Raw genomic sequence first — 21,759 nt, 5'->3', positions numbered from 1 at the left:
GGGCGCTTGTATATTGAATTTTCCAACATTCACCCTTCCTTAGCTATCCTTGGTCTTCACTTCCTTGTACTTACCATCTTCGCCCATTGTCTCCTCATCCTTGGTCCAAGATGGATTAATTTGGGCTAGGTTATTTTCGGACCCTGCATCAAAACATCTTGAACTCAGGGTCATATGGTTTAGCATATTCACCCAGCAAAAAGTCCACAATGTCGATCTTCCGCCAAGGCTTAGACACATGCTTGCTAGACTCTCCTTTTCCTTTGATCTTTTCCTCCCTTGAGAGGCCTCTTCGTGCCTAGTGCACTTCACTCCCATGGCATCCAATTCTTCTACTTTTCCTTTTCCTTTGTCCTTCTCTTTGACCCCCTCTTCTACCTTTGCCTTTCCTTCAGCTTCAAGGTTGATGACACTTACTGCTTGGTTTCCAGTAGGTGGTGGAGGTAGGAGTGGAATGGGAGGTTGCGGCGGTGGTGGTGGTTGTACGAGCAGTCGAACGATTTGGACCGCTGGAATCTGCTCTGGTTGCCTGGGCGGTGGTGGTCTTGCCCCTTTGTGGAGAGATCTGATTCTACCTCACTCCCCTATTCAAGTTCTGCCTTCTTGGATGAGGACAGTAGTACATGCCATGGACGTCCCACAGTTGTAACAATGGTAGTCTTGATTCTGTATTCACTGCCCTCTTTCTTGCATTGGATTTCTAGCAGGTGCATGCCCTTGTTACACTAGATGTATTCAAAGATTCTCTAGCTGGTTGGTGATTTGGTTGAGTAGGTCTTGTTGATCTTCAGTTGGTTCTTGTGGCTGATTCCTCTAGATGGCTACTATAGGTGTGGCTAGGTGTGGTCGGGCCCTTCCCGGTTCCTCTTCCTTGGTAGTTCTAGCTTGTAGACACAAGTTCTTATCTTTAAGGCGGGCTACTTCAACTGCTACCTCATATGTAGTAGGAAACCTTCCCTTCACCTTCTCTTTAAGAACTGGCCATAAACCAATCACAAACCAATATTTCTGTGTGAAATCGGGTGCCCCTTCACCCTCCCTCAGCGATGCAACCTATCGTCCCCATAGATCCACAAACTTCAATTCGTATGTGGTATACTCAGTCATACTCCCTTGCTTCAACTCCATCAGCAATTGCCATAGTTTCTCGGATCTGGTGCCTTCTCCCAAAAGCCTTAAGAATGCTGCTCTTAGCAGATCCCACCTCTCCTTGGTGGCTGGCACCAAGGCGTTGTACCATGATCTTGCTTCCACTTTCATTAACAGTGGAAAATAACGCAGACAAGAAGCATCGTCGTCCTTTCCAGAGATGATGCATGCTATTTCAAGATTATCCAAGAAATCTGAAGCATCTTCCCCCACCTTACCCATGAAGGTGGGGAAGAAAGCATTTGCCATTGCCAAAAACAAGATATTTCTTCAAACTTTTTATTTTTATTTTTATTTTTATAACACAAATGACTTAGCGGCTTTCTTACAAGGTTGGGTGGATAGATTAAAACAAGATGAAAATGGAAACATTGCAAGAGTGATGGTAATCCAACACGGGTTTGGGGAGCTAAGGATCTCTCCTAGCATCGCAACAGCAAACAAATATACAATCTTCTATTGATAGAAGATCTTCCTATCTACATATATATGTACATACATGTGTTGCAGAAACCTAAAATAAAAAGCAGTTGGTCCGTTATCCATGATGCACAGAGTGGAGAATACTCACTTATACCCTTACCATGCCGGTATTGACAAGTCGGCACATACACAGGAGGTCATCGCCCTTCATAGGCTCCACCTTTCCTTCATTGCTCAGCATGTATGGAGTGATGGCGATGTGTTTGACCACTCCTAGCCTTTTATCTAGCAACAATTGCAAGTAATTACCTTAAATGGATCGTACTGTAATGGGCTCGTTGCATGATTCCACACCATTTTATTGTAGCTCATCTCCAGCCCACTAGGTTTCACCTGTGGTAGACAGTTTCTTAAGGATGAGTTGTACAGGGAGAGGAGGGAGGCCCTCTACCCGCCCTCCAAAACATTGAGGAAAATAGCCAAACCACTCTTCTCTAGGGCATGGAAACCTCCTTATCACCTCCGCTCCGGGTTTGTCAAAGTGAACTGCTAGCACTCGCATGCGCATCGCGAATCGATAGGCGATCTTCCATCGCTTTGCTTCGGATAACCTTCTTTTTAGCAGCCTAGGAACGATTCTGCTTTCCAAACTCGAAGCACTCGTGTGGCCAGGTGTTTCTCCATCCTTGGGTGTCATGTGATTTAGGATTGGCCTAGCCCTCCTTTTCCTTTGGCACGAGCAGCCCCTTTGGGCCACTTAGGAGCAGAGGCTACACTTTTATTTTCACGTCCCTTGGGGAAAAGAGGCTTCACTAACCTCTTTCCTTCCTTAATATGGATGATTTCCTCGCGGTGGACGTCGATGTAGAGGATTTCTTCTTCTCCTTTACTTCCGTTGATGGCATGACTCATTGATACAGTGCGGTGGGTGACGGCAATGAGAGCAGCCTGCTACCCTCCCTCTAGTGGCTCTTGATTTCGAGATGGAGAACTTACTTCTTGGATGTTGATGACGGTCCATTCCGGCAATAGCACTTCGATGAAGGCTGTTAGTGCTTCTTCAATTTCTTCCTCCTCCGTTCTCCAATTGGAGAATTTCCGCAGCCCAGCCACTCGTCCATGGTCGACAACATGCATCGTTTTCGGTGTTGTAAACTGAAGGGTTCCAAGAAGCCCTCCTCCATGGGGGAACCCCAATTGACAAGCACAAGTGAACAAGGGGCACCACCTAGCTTTGAGCGGCTAGGACACGGACATCAGTGATGCAAATAACACTAATCACAGCACACTACGGAGAGAGAGAGAGAGAGAGAGAGAGAGAGAGAGAGAGAGAGACGAAGACATAGACGTAGATGATGAAAATCCCTCGGGATGTGAGGGCAAGCTTGATGTAAGGTGGTATTCACAGAAACCTTCGTTTTGGCAAGGTGGAGATCGGTGGAGAGAGAGAGAGAGAGAGAGAGAGAGAGAGAGAGAGAGAGAGAGAGAGAGAGAGAGAGAGAGAGAGAGAGACTATGGTGCGTTCTTAGGAAAAATTCACGTGTGCAGAGATCCCACTCTTGTGCATAGCAACCCTTGGAGTTAGTGTGTGTGCATGGCTTCCTTCTCAAGTGCTGACTACCAAGTGCTACCCTTGATAATGACCGCTCTGTGTTCTTTTATAGGTGCAGGCTGCATTAGTTTATGATAATCTGATTATGCTAGGGTCCTAATCAGGAGAGACAAAGCAAGGAGCCGGTTCCCAGATGGTTGAACTTTGCTTTGTTTTAGGAGAATTTTAAAATGGTATCTCCTAGGTGCTCCTTTTTTATCATCACCTAGAGAGAGGTGGCAACATACAATTGGTTTTTATACAAGGTTTTGGCTTGAAAACGGAAAAGTAGATTACCCTACGGATGTTTACTATGGAGATGCGTGGTGGATGAGATGCCAGTGAATGGCAGGCTTTGCTGGTGCGTCGGTGTAACGCGTTTGTCACTTTCGGGGCCGACCGGGACATGTCTTCGGCGTCATTTCTTGATTCGTTGTCGTCGCCATCGCGTGATTTGGTCGTCCTTTTTTGTTGTTTTGGGCATCGATTGTCAAGCTCCTTCTGATTTTCTTCTTCTTGTGCGTACGTATGGCGTGCGTGTGTTTGTTTGAATGTGTGCATGCGCTCATGCATGTAGTGTACGTATGTGTGTGTATGTGCAAGTGATCGTGAGTGTGTGTAAATGTGTGGGTGTATGTAACCGTATGTATGTGCTTGTAAGTGTGTGAGTGTGTATGTGCATGGTAAGAGAGAGAGAGAGAGAGAGAGAGAGAGAGAGAGAGAGAGAGAGAGAGAGAGAGAGAGAGAGAGAGAGAGAGAGAGAGAGAAATTATGTTGGCTTTGTGGGAGTGTGTGTGGGTGTAAGTGTGTATATGTGTGTAGGTAAATGTGAGTGTGTGTGTGTGTATACGTGAGTGTGTGTTTTTGGGAAAATGAGAGAGAGTGATTTTACTACGCAGAGAACGAGAGAGAGAGAGAGAGAGAGAGAGAGAGAGAGAGAGGCTGAGGGAGGTTGTGTGTGTGTGTGGGTGAGTGTATGTGTGTGTGTGTGTAAGTAACGAGAGACACACACACACACACACACACACACACACACACACACACACACACACACAGAGCATGAGTGAACGAGAGGGAGAGAGAGGGAGGGAGAGAGTGAGTATGTGTGTGTGTGTGTGTGTGTGTGTGTGTGGGTTTGTGTGTGAGTGTGAGTGTTTGGGGTGTGTGTGTGTATGGGTGGGGAAAGAGAGAGAGAGAGAGAGAGAGAGAGAGAGAGAGAGAGAGAGAGAGAGAGAGAGAGAGAGAGAAAGATTTTACTTGCGCCCTGCATGGGCTGCCGACACAGGAACGAGGAAGAGAGAGAGGGAGGCTGAACAAGGGAGGGAGAGAGAGAGAGAGAGAGAGAGAGAGAGAGAGAGAGAGAGAGAGAGAGAGAGAGAGAGAGAGAGAGAGAGAGAGAGAGAGCTTTGCTGGCCCCCCGGGTTGACGAACTAGAGGAAGAGAGATATTTTAGGTGCATGCAGACGAACGGGGGGGGGGGGGGGGGTCCATAGCATGCACGCGAGCAAGGGAGGGGAGGTGGGGTGGCGGCATCTGTAAACAAATGTTTTTCTTTTTCTTGCATTATGAAGCTCCCCATTTGGGGTTGGTTCCCTCAGCCGTGGATTTTCAAAAGCCATCAGCATTTGCTGGTAATGCTTCCCATTATAAGCAGTGTGATGATGTTTGAAGCTCATGTGTCGTTTGCTCGATTGAAGGTTGTAGAGAGATTGGACTTTCTACTTGGTTGCCTCTAGTTATTTTTCTTCCAAGATTTTACTGTGCATTCACTTCATCTCCTGATCTGTAAGCCTTGTGCAGCATGAAATAATGAAGTGAGTGACTTGTTTTCTTCTAAATGTATTGTAACCGTAGGAGGAATGAAAAAAATCAAGCGGCGGTGCATTGACAGTAGTTTTATTGGTTCTCTTTGGACCCACTTCTTTGTGATTACTTGATGTCTCGTTGATGCTCCTCGTTTGGGAACCATACTTGTCCCTGCTTAGTTTGTGTTTGAAGTGAATTCTTTGGGATTCACCTTGTCTTTGTTAAGTCAGCAGTGGTTTTTGTTTCAACCCTTGTATGCTTGGTTGGGGATGGGGCCAGACTTTGGAAGTTGATACTTTTATTGTTTCGTAATCCAAATAAACTCTAGACCTCTTTGTGCTGAAATCAACTTCTTTAGAACCCAAATCTGAGTGGCGAAATCTTGCGACTTTGTGATTTTCTTAGCTGTTCTTGCATACTTTAACGTTCCTTTTGGTGTTGGATCTTGCGATTTTTCATAAGAGATCTTCATCTTCTTGATCCATACCTGCTTTTGGCCGAGCTAGCTCTTTGGTGTCCAAATTTGTTGAACTTTTTGGTTCTAGTTTGTTGCTCTTTGCTTTTGGTCTTCCATGGTTGTTACGAAAGCTGCTAGTGATTGTGATGACCCGAGTTCCTGGTAGGGGATGTCATAAGAATCATCATCATTGCCACTATTGTCAGCAAGGTTGAATTCTAGCACTTTTCCTTGGTGGTTTGGCTCGTTATGGAAAGCTATTATCCGGTAATATCTGTTTGCTCTTGGATTGTTGTTTCTAGGAGGACTTTTCTAGCCAATTGATTAGAGTGTTGTTAGCTCGTTGACATGGTCATGTTCTTCTTGGCTGAGTCTTTTCTTCCTAGATACAAGCCACATATAAGGATGCTTGTTGCGGTTCCACCACCACTGAGGGTTTTTGAATCCACTTTTGACGCACTTTATTCTTGTGGTGACATTGGTTCCTGGGTCTTTGATCTGGACAATCATAAAACCGTGCATTTGTTAAAGTGTCGTTTATGTCACCTGCTGGGTTATCCAGATTTCCATTGTCGACATCTTCTTGAAGCTCCAAGGATTCTACGGAGTCATAGAACTCGTCTTCTTCTTCGTCTCTTGATTTGCCACATTTCTTTGTTTGCTCTTCATCTCGGGAACCTGTTGATGCCTGGTTCTCTTTGTTTTTCTGGATATCACTCATTGCAAAATAAGGAACGAAATCAAAGCCATTTTCATAAAAAAACTTTGTTGTTAGAACGTTTTGAATAGTGCACACATCCAGAGTAGCCAATTGTGTTCCCATTCGAGTGGCTCTAATGCTTCTTCAGGAAATGGTTCCGGGATATAATCCTTATCTTTGATCGCCCTTTCTAGGATACAGTCCTCTCACTTTAAGATTCCTCATTGCAAAGCTCCACACATCCACAATTCTTTAGGTTTAACTAACCATGCTGGAAGTTGTGATCCTACTATAGTAGCAGAATCAAACTCTTTGACAAGGGTTCTCATCACATCCTTGTAAATGGTCCTTCAAGTTTATCCTTGTCATGGTTTCCATGTGTCTAAGGTAGATATGGTCATCCCCCAGTCCTTGACCATTTTCAATTGTCACATGAATCATTTTCAATTTTCACATGAATGGTCTTCCCATTATTGTGTATAATGAAGCCTATTTATAGTAGTTGGAAATGAATTCGAACTAGTCGGAATAATCGTGCAGTATAGCAAAACTAATGGTAACTCCATCGGTAACTTGAAAAACTTCCTGTGCAAGGAATTTCTCTAAGGGCTCGTTCCCACCCTCTACATACACACACCTCTACTCAAAAGATCCAACTAACCTATTGAATGCTACACTAATAATAATAGACACATAGAAGACTACATATATCAACATATACATCTCATGCTATAGTACAAATAGTGATGCTTATCACTCCTTAAATGCATCACACTCATCTCTTCTATGACCACACATTGATGCTAATGATTCCTCAACGAACATATACATCTCATGCTATGTTGAATACAAGCACTCCTGAATAAACTTGAATAGAGAACATACCTTGTTATTTTGTTGAAGCTTGAATGGGGATCTTGTCCCCGAAGCGTAGAAGTGGTGGAGGTGTCAACAAATTCAATGGAGGACGTTACTTTCAACGGGTTGGGAGGAGGGTTGGAAAGGGGAGAAGGTAGAATGGAGTGAGGGCCGAGGGAGGTACAACTCAACTTTGTTGTTGCATGAGATAATTCCAGTCACATAGAGGGGTTTACAAGCGGGTACCATGCACCTTAGACTAGAAACTTAAAGAAAAAAAGAGTCGTGTTAATGTCATGATGACAGTAATGTCTTTTTTTTCACAATCCCACTACTTTTACACTTATGAGCCCACTAATATAGTTGGCTATACTTGCCTTCTTATTTCTAAAAAATGTGAGTATTCTCCCCACATCTTAGCTATGACTCAAACCTTTATAGCACTAATAGTTTTCCATCCATTACATGCATTAACCCAAATACGATGTAGTGATTTGCACATATTACATAGTATTATGCTATAATAGTCAAAGTGAAGGTCCAATTGGAGAAGAAGTCCAAAAGCAGTCTACAATTTCTTGTTCCAAATAAGAGTTGTTCTTCTAAATAGTATTCCTTCAAGAACATCTCCCACTTCGCTGGTTTAGGGTGAGCATCTAACAGAAATCAATTCGAAAATGGTTGCCAATAATGCTTCTGCATCCTTGGCATTTATAATTGCATCTTCCCTGTCACATTCATGGGCTTGTAGAACTTGGTCTACAAGTTTGTTGTCCACTGAAGTCATGGACATGTCCTACATGCTTTCAAGTTGCCATAGCTTCAACACAACTCTCTCTTCTAGGGTAAAAGTGATACCTACATATGTTTTGATAAGAAACATTTATACTGAGAATTGTCCCTACTTAATGATGTTGTGGATATTTTGTACATTCTTCTTTTGTATCCTTGTCTTTACGAGCAATCTGGCACTTTGTCTTCCCCATGAAGCAAGTGTTGTGTTGTGGTGAATGATGAGTATCTAGAAATGGAGGTGTAGGGCATGGTCCCTGAACTTTTCAAGCATCCAACAAAAGGATTCTTTGACCCTTAAAAAACATCTATTATAATGATACTTTGATGCTACGAGCCATTGGTGGGAGCAATATTGTAGGGAATGATCACTCAAAGACCATAACGGCCTTCACATATTTGGGCCAATAGAAGTCATGGGAGGGGAGGGGATGCCGATAGGGAGCTTTGCCAAGAGACTATGCGCGCTAAGTGGGCAGAAAATCCGGTTGTTCACGCAGGCTTCTGGATTTTCTTCTGATTGCTGGCGTGGCTGGCAGGAAGAATGGAGAATGGTCCTGAATTCTTCGAGACCATTCCTGGCCGCGACGCATTGGTGGAAGGGGGGCCAAAAACAAGGCGTGCGTGTACTATTGGTCCTACTGTCAGAAGGCGTCCAACTCTGTGTGCAGGGTTGTCCAAAGCTCTGAGTGTTCCCAAAGAACATTTTTCTAAACACAGAAAAATGGGCTATTGAATTTACAGGTTTTTATTCCAAAACTTCAGGTTTTTTTGAAAACTAAAAAGTAAACTAGGCAAAAATTTGTAGTTTAAAATCTCCTGCCCAACTATATCTTGTGTTACACCTTACAGGCAGTAATCCCATTTAAAAACTCTGCATATGCTAGCAGTTTTAGGGACGACCGCATCGACAAAGATGGTAGCAGATACTTTCGTCTACGCCACATGACCACTAGATTACCAATGGCGATGGTATTGAAAGTCTCATTTTATCATAAATTTGTACATTGACCACACCGTGGACATTTTTTGGACATGCAAAGTCACCTGGCATATATAGCATCGAGTGCTCCAAAAAACCATGAAAATTAAAAACTAAATCCAGACAAAATAGATGAGTGATGTATAGCGGTCCAAAAAATGGAAAAAGGGACCTTTTTTCAGATCCAGAATGTACAAGATGAAGCATGCAAAGCTTTCAGTCAGGTTGCATTGAACCATATTTGCAAACCCTTTTCCAACCTGCACACCATGTTTTCCAACCCTTTTTGGACAATAGCAGGATGCTGCTTTACCTTACGTACCTGCATGGACGAAGTCCTCAAGGAACTCCGTGCTTCCTTAGAGAGTATGCATAATGTACCCAGCTTGAGGTTTCTAGTATCACAACAAGTAAAGCCATAAAGCATAAGCTTGCAATGTATCCAGGCCTCCAACCCCCACCTGGCTCCAAGATATTGAGGCCCATAAATATATTGATAATGCTCAGCAGAATGATGCTATAACCAAGCATATGATGGTAAATCGCCCAATACCTCCTGTACTTGCTATCCTTCTTCGGATGATACAAAAATGCACAAACCTGGATTGTGGCCATGGCGAAAAGAGCAATGCCGATATTACGATGCGTGACACGAACTGCAGATGACAGAGCAAGAAGTCTCATTCCAATGGCCCAGCCCATGGTTCCGAGTAAGTAGCCAAGTAGTTGACAAGGAACGTGCACATAAAACCAAATATTATCCAAGGCAGGCACTTGGCGCAGATACCGAGCAACTATAGCTCCCAAAGGCAGTAAAATGCCCCATGATAGGGTGTTGATGATTCCATGTGCTCCCTTCAGGGATTGATGAGGCAGTCCAGCAATACCTCCTACAGATTGGGCCGTGTACATATCTATGGTTTGAGCGCCGCGCAGATTCTCTCCTAAAAGTTCGTGTTGCCGCGGCTGAAAATTGCGAACAGTAGAGCCTCTGTTCCAGACATGATTCAAGACTGTCTGATTGGGCTCAAGTTGCAAAATCGCAAATAACCTCATTGAAGCTCCTGCAAACCATGACAACAAGATTATGATTAATACAGATCTTTAAAACTTTAAAAGTCGAATAATTTAACTTCATAGCTTGTTCGACGAACTCACCTTCGATCTCCACAGCCATTGTGTTGATGATGAGGTCGATTGGAGTACAATTGAGAGGCATTTGCAAGAGCTTCACTTCTGAGGTGAGCTTGTAGGGGAGAACATTGCTGCCATTTTCAGCTGCCTGAAAGGCAATGAGGACGCTGGAGCCTGCCATCTGTGAAGGAGTGGTGGGGTTGACGCCCCATCCCACCCACCCCGAGGCACTCGGCGCGATTCCCTCGAAAGCTACTGAAAGTGTAGAGTTATCCTCATTGAAAGTCCAAGCCAATAGTGAACCCTGTGCCGGAAGAGCAGTGCATTTCGTGAAGTTGACAGTTGATCCATTGAAGGTCAAAAAAGTATTGCATCTCTGCGCTCCACAAGGGACCGGCCACAAGCTAACCAGGAACAAAAGGGTTAAAGCACAAAAGGCTAAAGCTGGAAATTTGGAAAATGCCATAGCGGCAGGCTCTCTAGTCCGCTATCCCTCTGTTTTGAAATGCTTTACTCTACGTCCTCGGCCCCGATCCTTACGATAGCTTACAAATCCATGCCTTGTAAAGCTTGTTCCTCTCGTTCTATGCTCTAGCTAGCCTTGGGCAACAGCCATACTCGTAGATACCTTGTTTTCCGCACACTGTCACCTTCACATGTGGGCTTTGCTGCACAGTCGTGAAGTAGTTCGAATTTGGTGCTTATCGGATGAAATTAATGCAGAATTTGACTCCAAATTAGCTTGCGTCGCATTGCATCCGGCCCTTATATATTTTCTCATGGTAAGCTCCAATGGTATTCTTGCAATGGTATTCTTGCTTGCTACTCAAACTGCCTCTTGCTTCTGCACGTCCATTGCATAAAAGCCAATGCGGACAACTCAAAGTACATTTATCTGCAAAATCTCCCCTGCGGCATATATATTGGCGAGCAGAATTAAAGCAATTCCAGAGCTTTTCCTCTCCAGGTCTTCCTTCGACAGCGAAGCTCGGCAACACCTTAGCCGCTCTGGAATGAACGTGGAGGGTCTTATAGATCAACAGTGAAGGCGATGTGCTCCCAGAAAGGCAATTTCTTCCGATTTCGACTTCTGGCGGAAGCGCTGCATGGGCTTTTCATATTCCATTTGACCGTGAGATCCTCCTCAATAGACCACCCACATTGTTTTTTTGTTCTTTTTTTTTTGTTGGGGGGGGGGGGGGGGGGGGGGGGGGGGGGGGCGGTTTCGCTGGGTTTGGTTCATCTTGCGTTTTAGAAACAGGCAGAACTAGTCTTGCTTGGTGGGCCTTGCTATATCTTTAGAATATAACAAGACATATGCAAATTGAATTTTAGCAGCTAGCACTGAACAAAACAAGAGCAAGACTAATTTGGGAAGGGCAGCATTGCATGGAAGGGATATACACTAAAAAACTTCTATAATGTTTATGGGAGGAGAAAAAGTTAAGTGCATCAATTATTAAAGATTATAGGGGTAGTTACAATTGAGATTATATCCAAGCAAGGTTGAACTACTATGTCTACAGATGAATGTTTTTCTAGTATACATGCTACATGTAAATTCTTGCAAACGGAAAGTATTTCAAAAAGAAATTTTTCATTGAATGGTACATCAGCACAACATGTCGGCTTGCATTTTTGAAGGTGGATTGGAGTGTGTTTTGCCTTTCTTCTTTTACGGTTGTTTGTAATTTTCTTTCTTCTTTTGTAGTTATTCCCAGTACAATGAATGAGGACAATGATACATGTAACTTCACCTCCTGTGTTTTGTGCTATGGCATCAACAATTCATGTTGCACCGTTTGCCGTACCGATTGTCAAGTCAATATTTTAGTGATCATGCAATGCATGCAGATTGCGATCAAATCCAGCTCATTGAACCTAGGGTCTAGGAGCCATTACTGAAGGACATTTATGTACCCGCGTTCATTTTCATTTCAAGTTTTGTAATGTCAGTTTGATTGTACAATTTATTCAAGGCAAGGTTGTTATGGTGTTGAACGTTTGACATGTGAGTACAAATTATTGTAGTAGAGTTGTTGATGTAGTCATGCACATGCCCTTCATCTATAATACATGTACCCAAGGTACAATTGATCTCATCTACGATTGGTTTTCTTTCACGAAAAATGGTGAAAAACTGAAGGGATTCAGGGTCCGTTGCATGTCTTACAGAGCATGACATCTTGTACAAAACCAATGGACCGAGCTTGTGATATGGGATGTGTTACAAAGCTCCTGTGCGTGACTACAAACTGGGGATAGTTGGGCAAGATCACCGAGCAAGAGAACATATTTTTTGTTGAAGGGATCTGCCAATTTATTGCTTGTTACATTGATGTTTTGTCTTACGATAAGGTCAAAAGTCGTTTGAATTATTATCGATAGCTCGTCTATAATTATAATATCTACCTCTTTTATGTCCAAATATCTCTCATCGGTCTCACGAATAGAGAGAGGATAATGTTGATTCGTGGTTGGTATCTTGAACTGGTAATGGATTGTAGATACAATGCTGCTAAGCCTTGTTGCTGCCGCTCCGATGACAAAGCGCCCAATAATAATACAGAAGTGAGGACAATAGGAGTGTCTATTTTATTTATCTATCGACCTCGTATATCGCTATATATGTGAGGTATGTCGTCGCGCATCAAAGACATATTTCTAGATTGTGAGTGAAGATGTCACATTCCATGCTCCAATCTTTATACAATGCAGTGATTTCAAACCATGACCTAGCATATGGATGATAAGCTAGTTTCAAGCTTGTTACAATTTTCTCTTTAGCTTATTGATGCTTGGACTGTAATCTTCTAGGTATTGAGAATTTTATATTGACACCTAGTACGAGAGAAACGAGGACATATATAGTACGTCATCAATTATTTAAACACCAAGTATGACATAAATTATTCAGAGCTAAAGTAAAGATGTACAAGGTGAAATCACTACTGTGCTACACCACATGTATTCACTACTTGTGTATTTACTACTGTAATATATCACATACATTTGGCAAGCAACCGTATGCAAAAAGTTGCGTGTAACTTACGTGCAAATGTTGATCGGCATTGAGTGTATAGTTCTGAAAGCAAGATCCAAATAAACCAAAGCAAAGGAAGTAATGCAAAAAATTCTAAAACAAGTAGATAAAGCATGAATGAACTGCAATAATAAATGAGGTGCTTTACGAACCTGCAATGTTGTACTCCTTCCTTTTGATTGTTCAATCTATAGGTCGATATGTGAGTCAAGCTACAAAAAAGCAATGTGAATAGTTAAACGCATCGTCTTGCAATGAAACGTCACACTGAAAGTGCAAAGTATATTGTGCACGTCATACAAAGGTGCCATACAAAAGTATGGTGGAGAGCTGGCACTGTGGTCTCTCCAAAAAATTATAAGAAACGGAAGCCGTGCCCTGCCCCGTAGCGTTTATGTGTTGCACCAAGCAAACACGTGCGCATGGAAAATTGGATGCAGATAATGGACCTTGCAATGTTGTTGAACTGGAGTCACGCTTGTGCAATTGGAACGTGCACTGTTGTGAATATATGTCCTCCTTGCCATACACAAAACATGTAGATGTAACTCTATGATCTATGTCCTATGATCGATATTACCTTCTCTCTCTCTCTCTCTCTCTCTCTCTCTCTCTCTCTCTCTCTCTCTCTCTCTCTCTCTCTCTCTCTCTCTCTCTCTCTCTCAGAGTTGTAAGCTGCTTTGGGCAGCAATTATGTCTTCTTGTCTCCTTGCTGACTAACTTGCGTTATGTATTGATACCAAATTGATGTCTATATTTGCAACCATCTGAACTTGATCAGATAGCTGCTGCGTACATGGACCTTTGCTCATAGGATTTGTGTCCACTTCAACATTTATTCTTTCCATTTCTTCGGTCTCTTCCATTTGCATCGCCAACACCTTGATAGCATCAGCAAAAAAATGTGTTGATGAGCCTACGAAGACAATGAGTTTTGGTGGTTCAAACTCTAGATTAGGCCAACTGATCATCGATTGAAATCTGATTATCTTTTGTTTCAGTAGCACTAGAACAGACCTCTGCCATTGGTTGATCGCAAAAAATTTATGATCTTTGAGAATGCTCATCACGTCGGCAAGCATCCGAGGTACCCTCAAGCTTGATGATCTACGAAATATAACCAGGGTTTGAAAGGTCTCCGGTACTCCTTTCCGGTTTTGCCCGGCTTACTGTTGCACAGGCAAACACTGCGGAAAAGAATTGGTGTGTCTTGAGAATTAGGCATGGACCTTCTGCATCAGATTATATAATCTTGGAGCTTGCACCTGCAGAAATGAGTTGTGTAAGGTTGCTGCGCACAAAGCTGCTATGATTGAAGGATGGCCGAGGGCACAGGTTTGTTGAATCTGCTTCTGAGCTTTTCGCGCGGAGTTTTTTTTAGAGCTTTTCATGGCAGCGATTTTTTTTAATAAATTTATACCTAATGCGACGTGGTGGCTTTTGCGTTCAGGAATCGCAAAAAGAGCCTTGGGCTCACCAAGTAAATAGGGACAGAGGTGTCATAGAGTTGTCATTCCCTCCTTTTAGCGTGGCTCTCCCTATTAATTTTGACCGACTTTCCAAATGGAGTGTATCTCACACATAGTTCAACAAGAAATCTCACGGAAGTAGCTCTCTCTCTCTCTCTCTCTCTCTCTCTCTCTCTCTCTCTCTCTCTCTCTCTCTCTCTCTCTCTTTTCCACTCTTATTGAAGCAGTCGCTTGATATCCTAGCGTTGTCCTATTTTTAGCATATTTTGGTCGTCGTCGCTAAGGCCAACTTGAATGAGGTGCATGTGAGTGAGAGCAACAACACAAGCGCACAAAAGAAGAAGCAAAGGGGACCTGGAGCTCAAAAGAGTGTCAAAGGGGGAGCGGCAGTAGGCTCCACCAACAAGTAGTATAATGTGTGGCGGATGTGGCCTAGAAAACAAGCAGTAAGTATAGATGTTGAAGGTGATGAACACTTGGATTTAGGAGAAAAGGGAGCTTTGCAGCAACAAGCTACAAGTGGGCTTGCACTCTCAACACCCCCTCTTGACTAATCAGAGTCTGTCTTTGCTTGTTGCATTACGGGCATCATTTTTGGTATACCTCTATTTTTGCTTCCATTTAAGTTTTCTCTTGCTTTCCTTCATCTTTTGTAAAGCTAACTTCTTTGAGTTAACGCTATCAATATGGTCTAGGGTACCGCGTACTTGATTCAAAATCTCCATGTTTGTCTTTGTGATTTAGTAGGATGAATGCACTTAGTCATCCCACAGTGAAAAGGCTTTTCTTCAAAATACCGTTCTTTGTCGTTTTAAGAGAAGTGTTAACCACCGGCGTCCACTTCTAGTAGTCATGGGTCGGGTTTGTCGGTCCAATAGGAAAAGGGTAAGAGTGATCGTCGATGAGAGGCGCACTCTAACTGGAACATTCAAGGGATAGTTGGTTAAGCATGGGCGCCCAAGTGTGAACGGGCGAGTTCATATAAAAGTCTCATAAACCTAAAAATCACTCATTCTCTCATTTGTGCAATTGAAGAGTGCTCTTGCTCCATCTCCATCTTCTTCTTCTTCATCTCCTTGTGTGTGTGTGTGCGTATGTGTGTGTGTGTGTGTGTGTGTGTGTGTGTGTGTGTGTGTGTGTGTGTGTGTGTGTGTGTGTGTGTGTGAGAGAAAGAGCATTGCGACAACGGCACGGCGGCAGCGAGGCGGTTGAGCGTGGCACGGCAGTAGCTCCTTCTTCTTCGCGGTGGGGAATCCTCCACGAAGGCGAGCATAGGGCGGTGAGTGACATACCCTTGCTCTCTTGAACTTGCTAGATTAATCTGGTTGTGTGTTTGCAACCATTTGTGGCTCGCACACAGTGTACGGAGAGTCCCTTGCATTGACACGTGCAACAGACACACACTTTTTGCGCCACTGCCTAGGAAATGCCATGCATTAAGCTCGAGTAGCACTCTATGTTGCTTTGTGGTGCATTATGAAATGTAGGAAAGGTAGAGAAAGAAGGTGTGTGGCTTGTTGAGAAGGACTTGTGACGTTTATTTTGCTGCAGTGTACTGTTTTTGTTAATAAGGTATTGCAATGTAGTGTGTTTTCTCTGTTGATAAGGTGTTGAAATTAAGGTAGTAGATCTATAATGTTAGTTTTGTAAGGTACAGTAAGTAGATATGTTAGCTAATGAGTTGTTGTAGTACTGTGTTAGTGTGTAACAGTAGTTGCATTAGTTGTAAATAGGTAGGTTAGGTGTGTGTGCTTGTGCGCGCAACGCGGCCCCGCGGACACTTTATTCCAAAAATAAAAATTAAAAAATTAAAAAAATTAAAAGAATTTAAAAATTTTAAAGATAGGACCGAGATCGGGAATATTTCCCAGGCCCAAGCCCAAGCCCACGCTCAAGCTCGGACTCAGGACTCAGTCACCCTTTAGAATTACTTACTTTAGCTTCACGCCTAAGTAAAAATCGACCCTTTTGAGGACCATCGGAGCTTCAGGTAATCGAAATTTGTGTTGTAAAGCACACTTCACCCCTTGAGCATACGCTCGTTCTGAGCTATCACACGCTTTAATCCAAAAACCGATCAAATAAAAATATTTAAAAACATAAAAAACAAGTGAAAACGGGTGCAAAACGCCTAAAAAATCAGGCGGTTAACCTTCGAGGGTATTCACCGACGCTTGTAGGGTGCCAAAGGCACATGCATTTGAGCTCTAGTTGTGTGCTAGAGGCCGAGAAACTAGCGAGCATTTCGACTTACGTAAGTTCTCAATACCCACCTACTTTAGGTTCCGGGCCCTCGGCGGTAACCCAAGGTAGTACCACTCAGGACCCGTATATAGCGTCTAGTGACTCTTCCTCTGACTACGACGTCATGGAGGGTTACCCAATGCCTAATCCTGATAGCTCAAGCCAAGACATGCATGCCATGGGCCCATGGTCCGGGTCGAGTGTGCTTAGCCGCTTGAAGGAAACCTTTAGTAGAGCCACTCGCTCCGTACATGGAGCTAACGATGTAAATGAGGGGGGTGGGGAAGTAAATTCGCCATTCATGACCAACGCAGACCCTATGCTCTTAGAGAGTGTACACATGAATACTCCATTCATTGCACCCCCTGACTCTTCAGAGCTATTCCCATCAGAGGTTATATTACCTGATGGTAGAAGCCTTGCCGAAGTACAAGAAGTTGAGCGGTATATCATCGCGGCTAGGGAAAAGGGAATTGAGAGCTTACGCAAGGCGGAGCAACAAAGAGAGTGAAAAGCGAAAGCTCCTATGTCAATATCCTTACTAGGAGAGCAATCAAGTGCTCCTGAGTTAGCGACCACTAAGGATCATAGAGAGCCACATTGCATCTAGTTCAAAAGACACCCCTAGCACCTCAATCCTTAAATGAGAACTGGGAGTATGAACTACAAATGGAAACTCTAACCGACCTATACACATGTCACACCTATCACGTGGGTTGGTTAGATGTCCTACAATCCACAACGGGTGCTACTAGTGTGGAGGATCAACAACAAAGAGTTTGTGAGGTCATTCATAGGGTTATTGAGCTAGCGAGAAGAACAAGGGGATCCACATGTCTTCAACGAGTCTCATGAGATTCTTGGATACAGGAAAGGATAAACAACCAACCTATCGCAAATGGAGACTCCCTCGATAAGTCCGATGGATCCTCCATATGTTGTTTCGCAAGGGGTTTCAGTGCAATCTGAGCCCCCAAGTGATATCTTTACTTTTCCAAGTCTAGCTCATCTTTCCCTTGATGACACCATGGCTACCATGCATACTCCAATGATGGGCATGCCAAGAAACACGCCATGGACTTCATTTGTTAATAAAGCACCGCTACATGGTAGCTCAATGTCTGCAACAGTACCTACAAGTGTGTACCAATCGTATACACATGTAGGTCCTCGTACTCATGTAGCCCCTACCCCTCCCATTGTTTCAACAACCTATGCTCCACAACCACAACACCCAAGCTCTTATTTCAACGGGACCATACCGGCTAGCATTAGAATATCACATCTGACGTCTGCTATGCCTAGGGCCACACATATGAACTTTGGGCCACTACATGGCACAACACTGTATCAAACTTAGAACCCAAGGGCTTCCTATGCGCCAAGCCCAATGCCAATACCTACTCCACATGTAGTCTCTGGAGCATCTTCACCCACGGTGCCTGCTCACTTAGGTGACTTGGCAACATTTGCTCAAGCTATCGGTCGATCTATTGTTGAGAATATGCGTAACACGCTTGATAGAGAGCCTAGAAGTAAGGCAGTACAAATAGTCAAGCTCACACAAAAATTTAGTGGAGATGGGGATGTGAGAAAGCATATCGAAGTGTTTGAACAAATATACGATTCTCTAGGAGAACACAATGACCTGCATAAGAGTAATGCTTTAAGCCTAACCTTAAGTGGAAAGGCAGGGGATTAGTATAGAATCCTAAGGGTGGAAGAAAAAACAATTTACCGTACTCTTAGGAGACTGTTCTTGAAAGAATACATACGAGAGGGAGTGCTTTGGGGTGTAGCCTCTCAGCTCGAGAAAGCCCAACGAGAGGAAGGAGAGTAAGTGATAGACTTTATTAGTCGCTTAAAGCATTTGAATTCTCGTTGTAATCCAAATGAACGCTTCAATAATAATCAATTGCTTGATAGATTCATCAGGGGATTACGACATGAGGATGTCTACAATGGCCTAGTCATTAGAGTTATCACCACTTGGGAAGCGGTCACTACCAATGTGATCCAATTGGAGGATAAATTAATGATTCAAGGAGAAAGAGTGTCTGTTGAGCCTAAATCTATTAGCTCGCAAGCATCGGGGCATCAGTTAATGACCCAAAAGCCTATTGCTAAGGAGCCAAAGATATCTGAGATGACTTTAGTCGATCTCACCAAGGCCATTCAAGAGAGTCTTAGAGATAATCATGCTCCGCAAAACAATTATATGTCTCCAAGAAAGGAGCAACAATGGTGCTCAGCATGCTATGGTCCGCATAGTACCAGTGAATGCCCTACTTTTAGAGTAAAATTCAATGGGAATTGCAATGCTTGTAGGAGGTATGGTTATCAAGCTAAGGATTTCATAGTATTTAAGCGCGCGATGGCCAATAGACCAACCTTAGCATGGATAGACACACCTCGAGTGCCTGCATTGGTTCCGGCCCCACCTCTTGAACAAACATCACAAAACATGGTCCCTAGGGCCCAAAATGTTGTTCAAACAACACCCTTACCACCTCCAGTGCTAGGAACCCAACCACCACATCTGAGAAAAGTGGGTTGTGAGTCATCTATTGCTTGTTTGGAAGGCTGTGAGGAAGATATAGACCCTAATATTGCCTATGGAATTGATGCGCTTGAAGAAAGTCCACAATATTACATGGAGGACTATTGGGGACAAGTCAAGCTTGTTTATCAAGTAGCTGCTCTTGCTGCAAGAGGCAAAAATATCAATTACACTGCTAAGAGACCACCTCTTCAATGCTATGAGTGTGGAGGTCCACATCGTGTGGCCGAGTGTCCTATTAGGCTACAAAAGAACGCCACACTAATGCTAACTAATCAAGCGAGCACGTCTACAAATGCAGATACTCATGTGTAATCGATGTGGCATAGATCATTTGATTGCCCAATGTCCAAATAATTCAAAGCCGAAGATCACGCCATTAAACTTGATTGAGGTTACCGAGGAGCCATCACAAAGTACACCTGTGGTACCAGTAAATGTACTCACACGATCGATGCTCCAAAAACAAAATTATATTCTTGAAGAAAGAGATACGGCATCAATTGCCCAATCCCAGAAGAAGAAGAAAATACGAAGGAAGAGATCGCAAAAAACAGCGAAGTCAGACCCCAGTTCAAAGACCAACATAGGACTGGTGATGACCCCATATATATGAATGACGATGAAGAGGATTCTGATTCAGGTGAAACCATGGAGACCAAAACGACCACTAACAAAGAAACCAACAAGGAAGATCGTCATGAGCCACAATGGCCAGGATCCAAGAAGAAGATAATAACTTATCCAAACCCTACAAAGGAGATCGAGCGGGTCAAGCAGTTAAGGAGTTTGGTAGAAGATACCCAAAGGGATCTAGAGCCAGCACCTAGGAAAATCTAGATTACAAACACAATGTTCCCTACGCAACAACAACCTCAGAAAGTCCATAGACCCCTAACCATACCTAGTGTCATTCAAGAAGAAAGTGAATTAAAGTCATGGGAAAGTGGGCGTACTCACTTCTTGTTGGAAAGAATGTTTACAGAGGGACTACCTGATCCTATCAAAGAAATGGAGATCCCATCTTCCCCACATCAAGGGACTGAAGCCCAAAAATTCCGTTCAATATTGCCAAATTGATGGATTTCATGGCTTCAGAGGTTAGAACCACCATCATGTCCAAACTATATGGAGACCCTGAGCTATTCTTAGCTTTTGAAGCTTTCCTCAATGGAGAACTAAAGGTCGGGCTACCATAATTTGCACAGATGAATGGAGTTAGGGAGATACCATAGAGGAGGAACACTTAGATACACAACCCAACCTAGATGAGAACCTTGTTGTAGAAATACCTGTTAACAAGTTGGGACAATACTTTGAGGGCGACGAATCCAATGCAACCATACCAATCACTACCAAGGGATTAAGTGTGAAGGGAATCCTTGACTCGGTTGCGTTGGGGTTAGCATTGTGACTAAAAATTGATGGGAAACTATGGGAAGACCTCACCTTGGAACCACAACCATGGTAGTAAAGATGGCCAATGGGTCTATTGTTAAACCTATTGGAATGCTAGAAGATCTCAAGATCAAGGTCTTTGGACATAAAATAAGAATTACCTTCATTGTTATAGATTTCTCCAAGCACACTATGGCATCTGAGATGATCTTAGGACGTTCTTTCATGAGGGAAGCAAAAATGGTGCATGATTGGTCTAAAAACCATGTCTACTTGCATTTCCAAGATTCTGTCATTCGAGTGGATCTTGTAACTGGTCGAGCACATCCTCTAGGAAACAGGTTTATAATTGATCATGGATTTGACACCACAGCTCACTCAGCCCCATTGCAGTATTGTTACACGTGTACATCGGACACTGATGTTAGGGAAGATTCTCCTTATATGGATGTACTACCTGGGATGACTGAGTCGGACAATGTGGATTGGGTCCACTTGCAGCAACCATAAACACTTGGGGAAACAAGGGGACGACCTAGATAACACCTGAGGGGGATGAAATGCCACCACTCGTACCCTTAAATATGCTAGAAGCAATGCATATAGCTCTGATGACCTACAAGATGAAGGTTTGACTGGCATTGGAACCAGTAGCATCTCACAAGACTATAGCCCACAAGATTTGGGGTCAGAATCATTAATTGAAATTGGCTCTGAGGACAAAGAATCTGAGTTAAATCTTAGTGCAAATGTGGGGACAAACCATTCAGGGCCCAGTGGTACCCTAGATGACAATCTATCCAAGTGAGCAGAAGACACAGTAGTGATTCATCTAGTGACTCTTCACCTAGAGATCGGTCGTAATCGAAAATTAGACAAGAAGAGTAAGAGATATAAGAGGTGACGATATCGAGCAAAATGTGCATGCTAGAATAAATGAAAAGAAATCTACCGCTGGCTTAATTATATAGAGACATGTGATGCTCATCGGAAATTGGTAGATAATTGGGGTGAATACCTTCAAAGCGTTATGTGGTGTAGTCCACAACCCATTGCATTGCACAACTAGAGGCTATAGAGAAGCCAAAGTTGAGCCGTACCGTAAGGAGACGATAAAATCGAGAGTTAGCTCAACAACAAAAGGAATCGAAAG

General features: G+C 43.3%; 1 protein-coding gene across 1 annotated transcript; it reads right to left on the bottom strand.

Annotated features, from left to right (window-relative positions):
- Positions 1-8,765: 8,765 nt before the first annotated feature.
- LOC147445005 (cytochrome b561 and DOMON domain-containing protein At2g04850-like) lies at positions 8,766-10,901 on the bottom strand. Its single transcript, XM_086527983.1, has 2 exons — positions 9,917-10,901; positions 8,766-9,822 (listed from the first exon to the last, which is right to left on the bottom strand). Exons 1-2 carry the CDS (start codon positions 10,356-10,358, stop codon positions 9,098-9,100), a joined length of 1,167 nt encoding a protein of 388 aa, XP_086384109.1. The 5' UTR covers positions 10,359-10,901; the 3' UTR covers positions 8,766-9,097.
- Positions 10,902-21,759: the final 10,858 nt, after the last annotated feature.

Source organism: Adiantum capillus-veneris, chromosome 13 (assembly GCF_014529385.1).
Source record: "Adiantum capillus-veneris isolate H3 chromosome 13, ASM1452938v2, whole genome shotgun sequence".
In the NCBI taxonomy this organism is placed as follows: Eukaryota; Viridiplantae; Streptophyta; class Polypodiopsida; order Polypodiales; family Pteridaceae; genus Adiantum; species Adiantum capillus-veneris.
The sequence above is the reverse complement of the archived record's forward strand: the minus strand, read 5'-3'. Positions and strand labels throughout refer to the sequence as shown.

What these genes read in the sequence shown, in the direction of transcription:
- LOC147445005 (XM_086527983.1), bottom strand. Translation starts at nt 10,358, where the DNA reads ATGGCATTTTCCAAATTTCCAGCTTTAGCCTTTTGTGCTTTAACCCTT. An exon ending in AATGGCTGTGGAGATCGAAG is followed by an intron (nt 9,823 to 9,916) that starts GTGAGTTCGTCG and finishes CATGGTTTGCAG; the next exon opens with GAGCTTCAATGAGGTTATTT.